The following is a 4,176-nucleotide window of genomic DNA, read 5'->3' on the forward strand; positions in this document are numbered from 1 at the left end:
GTCAAGGAAATTATAGTAAACATTTTAATGGAACAACAAGTTGACCCGAGTTCGCAGTGTTGATCCTCAGTCCTTCCCAGAAAGATCGTCATGACACCTGATCATTCCAAGAAACATCATGATGAAGTCTGCTTTGGCATTTCCTGGAAAGGCGGCTACAGCGAGCCCATAAACAATGCACAATGCGAAATGCTGTGTGTCATTTGCTAATGATTGTTAAGGAAATTACGGTCAACATTTCAATGGCTCATTCTAACCCGAGTTCGCAGTGTTCATTATTAGCTTCCCCTTTTGTGGCAGTTAAGTTGAGTCACTTCTGTCACGCAATCTCGAGAGACGGCCAAGGGAGGCCTTCCTCGGCCTTTTCTAAATTGCGTGACAAAACACGATGGACTGGAAAGCGCGCGACTCGTAATTTTTAAATTGCCAAAGAAATGGTGCCTAAAATGGGAAGTTCAATTAATGGCGAATTTACTTATGTTGAAACACGAATGTTCAACAAAAGGGAGCGAGGAGAAAATGGCACACCGTTCTCTTTCCTCAATCTCCATCTCCACCCCTGTTATGGACATTTCTCGGAATTAATATCGTCATAGATATATATATAGATAGTCTTTATTCTGTTTCTAGGAATCTTATCCAGAGATGTTAGTATTTAAGCCAGTGAATTTGCTTTCCGTTTCAGTGCATTCTGAATTCATCAGATGGTAGAATAGCTGTTCATTTTCCCTGAGTTTACAAAACACAAGCAAATGTCATCAGGAACTGATACTGAACAGTCATCAACGGAATCGCTAAGTGAATGTGAAGAAGAAAGCGGAAGTAAAAACGGCGATAGCAGTGGTCTTTCCGAAGGTAAGTACTTGTTTTGTTAGCTGGTTGATGGAGTCCCATGACTCGAAGTCCAGTAAGCCAGAATATTGCTATAACTAGAAATAAGGTTAGTTAGTGAGGGCGAGAAGAATCCCATTTCTCATTCCTGCTATGAGCAAAATCCCAGTAGCAATTTTTCTTGGAAATCCCACTTATGTCCCAGTGGTCAAATAGCCAGAGCTATGATAGGGATTTTTTTATTTTTGAGCATCTGTATATTGTGTGAAGCAATTAATAATACGTCTCGAAGCGAAATATGTGATTACTGGATAGAAGACGTCCGCCATGTTGGAATCGTGAAAAGCCACTGACCAAAGGCTCAGGACCAAAGGAATTGCGAAGGCCGGCAGATAGGTACCTTGAGGTTCAAAAACAACTCTGCTAGCATCAGAGAGGTCCTCACTCTCACATGGTGGCGGCCAGAAACGTAGGAAGACCGCATGAACTATTTGATATCACGAATTTTGTGCAGAAATAGTACCTGATAACCTCTGATATTGCTAATCCCATTCACATCAAGGAATTTTTATCTCCCATTCCCAGTGCCTAAATCCCACTCCCATTGATAAAATCTCATTTTCCCAGTCACAAAAGTAAAGTAAAAAAGTAAAGTGGTGCATTTATATAGCGCCCTTAGCACTAACGTCTCAAGGGCGCTTTACAATGATCAATTTACCCCCAGCGGACTGGAAGCATATACAGGCGCAAATTGCAGCCGCTTCTAAGCAGTCCATGCATGCTGGTACTCATTTTACCGACCTCGGAAGGATGGAAAGCTGAGTGAACTTTAGCGGGAAAGAAGGTCGCCAAATATCCCAGTCTCGGCAGAACCGGGAATGGAACCCGGGACCTTAGGGTTAGAAGGCAGAGATCTTACCACTGCGCCAACCCCTCCGCTAGGTCACTACAGGGTCACTACTAGGTCAATTACAGCTCCCATTCACCCTTTCAGGACCCTCAAAGCAGTGTGCACGAGGGTAACAATTATAAGCTCCTGCTGTGCACTGCAAGTTTATGATTAGGTCAATTGTGACATAAGTCGTACGTTTGCGAGGCTTGGGAGGAAGAAAATGGAATTCTCTAACTTACGGTTCTCTGTGGTTGTTTGAAATACATGAAACCCTCTCAAATAAAACGACGATAATTTGCGAAATAACTATAAAAAGTCTTCGGAATGTGTGTTTCGGTGTAGTTAATTGTAACAAATGAATTAAGTATAAGCTGACGCTATAGAGGTCTCAATTACAGTATCAACGCTGGTGGCTTGAAATCCCCTCTTGAATTTACCCATATTTGATATTCTTCACGTGATCGAAGGTTCGAGGGCTCTAGCCTGCGTAGCTGGTGAGGGACGAGGTGATGACAACGCCCCTCACCATTCTCTGCCCGGCTTGGAAGCTCGTTAATTTGCCTCTCGCAACAACATTGCCGCCAATATGCAGGCTACGAAGGCTCGTGATCACAATGCTGTGATTGGCTACCCGAGCGGGCAAGATGGAGCTATCTTGCCCGCTCGGGATTTCTCGCTTGGTCCCGCAAGATCAAAGTTCATTTTTGGTGTTTTCAGCCATATAATAAATCCTTTATTGACCAAGCTTGTTTGGTCAATAACCCATTTGTCATGATGACGTGTCCCATTAGTGAACTGATTACATATGAATCAGGTAGTAAAGAAAATAATTTCTCAACGAGACACTTAGTTGCCCATAAAGCGCAAGATCACGTGTACTTGTGAAAAAAAATAATGGCAGGCGATACACAATCGGTGTACTAGTGTTCAGCTTATGGGTTTTTGTGCCAAGATTTTAGTGTTTTCCTTCATCAACAGCGCATTTTTTTCTTGAACTAGCAACGGTATGTTACAGCTCTTTCTATTATCTTGCTCGAAATACACTTCCACTCCTCCACGTAAAGCAGGCAACTGCAGCCAGAATTATTACTTTGTCGTTGCTGTCAAAAGTAGTACAACTCATCTTTTCTGAGTCATCGTCCTCAAAAGCCACGAAAACTTTAAAATATTCCGCCATTTTCAAACACGGGGCACGCAACCTCGAGTTACCGCACACCGGTGGCTCAGTTGGTTGAGCACCGGGTTGCCATGTGGGAGGTGTGAGTTCGACTCCGGCCGAACCAGCACTCAGGGTCTTAAAATTAGTGAGGAGAAAGTGCTGCCTTTTAATTTCACCCGCAAATGGTTAGACTTTCAGGTCTTCTCAGATTAGGACTGTAAACCGTAGGCCCCTTCTCACAAATATCTTCCATGTTAATAGCCTCCCTGTAAAACAGTAAACAGTAAATCTTTATTGCGCCTTACTCTCCAAAGGGAGGTATCGGTCTCGTTACAATAAAGGTGATGATATCTACTTGAATAACTAATTAACTAAAAAGATCATACAATTACTTGTAATACAATTGGTATACCCTGTGAGATGCTAAAGAACCCACACACTATTCAGTCGAGAAGAGTAGGGGATGAAGTTCCCGGTTGTGGCTGTCCTTCCGTGTGAGAGTATGGGTGGGTGGGTACAGCAGGTCCACATCAGCTGAATAGCTGCCAAAACTTTAGACTTGCCACAAGTCGACCTCACGATAATCCCAAGAGAAATTGTTTTGGCGAGCGAATCGTGGTTTTTCGTACGCGAAGTGGATTTGTGAGCGACGAAGAGACGAAGGAAAGGAACTTAGGAGAGGAACTTTATTTAAGTGACTAGTCGTTCTAGCGCAGAAGCACTAATTGGGGATACTGTAAATTGAAATTAACAATTAACACAAATCAAGTCAAATTTTGGTTTTTGAGGAGAGGGGAAACCGGAGTACCCGGAGAGAGTACCCGGAGAGAACCTCTCGGTGCAGAGTAGAGAACCAACAAACTCAACCACATATGACGCCGGATCTGGGAATCGAACCCGAGCCACATTGGTGGGAGGCGAGTGCTCTCACCACTGCACCATCCCTGCACCCCGACTTTCGAAAGTCTACCAAAACTTCAAATTCCGGGAAGAGTAATCAGTCGGGACGGGTCGAGAAAATCACGGGAAAAATCGCAACCGGCTCTTCTTGCCTTACTTGAAGAAAGCCTGGCCTCGGTTGTTCAAAAGGTGGCTAACGCTATCCATCGGATAAATAACTATCCAGCGGATAAACACTAGCAAAACCAATTGAGTTATCCACTAGATTGTGATTTATCCGGTGGATAGCGCTATCCACCCTTCGAACAACTGGGGCCAGGTCTTTCAGTCCACTTCACAGTCCAATAGATGTGGAAGTCGTCTTCATCATTGCTTTGCTATCGAAGGGCCACAG

The 4,176-nt window shown here is 43.8% G+C and overlaps 1 protein-coding gene across 1 annotated transcript in view; it reads left to right on the forward strand.

Annotated features, from left to right (window-relative positions):
- The first annotated feature begins 615 nt into the window (after window positions 1-615).
- Window positions 616-4,176, forward strand: part of LOC137994458 (uncharacterized) — an 8,993-nt gene continuing 5,432 nt past the window's right edge. The window contains exon 1 of the mRNA XM_068840035.1: window positions 616-855. Coding sequence (XP_068696136.1) covers window positions 753-855 — 103 coding nt within the window. The 5' untranslated portion in view covers window positions 616-752. The remainder of the gene's footprint in view (window positions 856-4,176) is intronic.

This window comes from Montipora foliosa, chromosome 3, assembly GCF_036669935.1.
Source record: "Montipora foliosa isolate CH-2021 chromosome 3, ASM3666993v2, whole genome shotgun sequence".
NCBI classification, from domain to species: Eukaryota; Metazoa; Cnidaria; class Anthozoa; order Scleractinia; family Acroporidae; genus Montipora; species Montipora foliosa.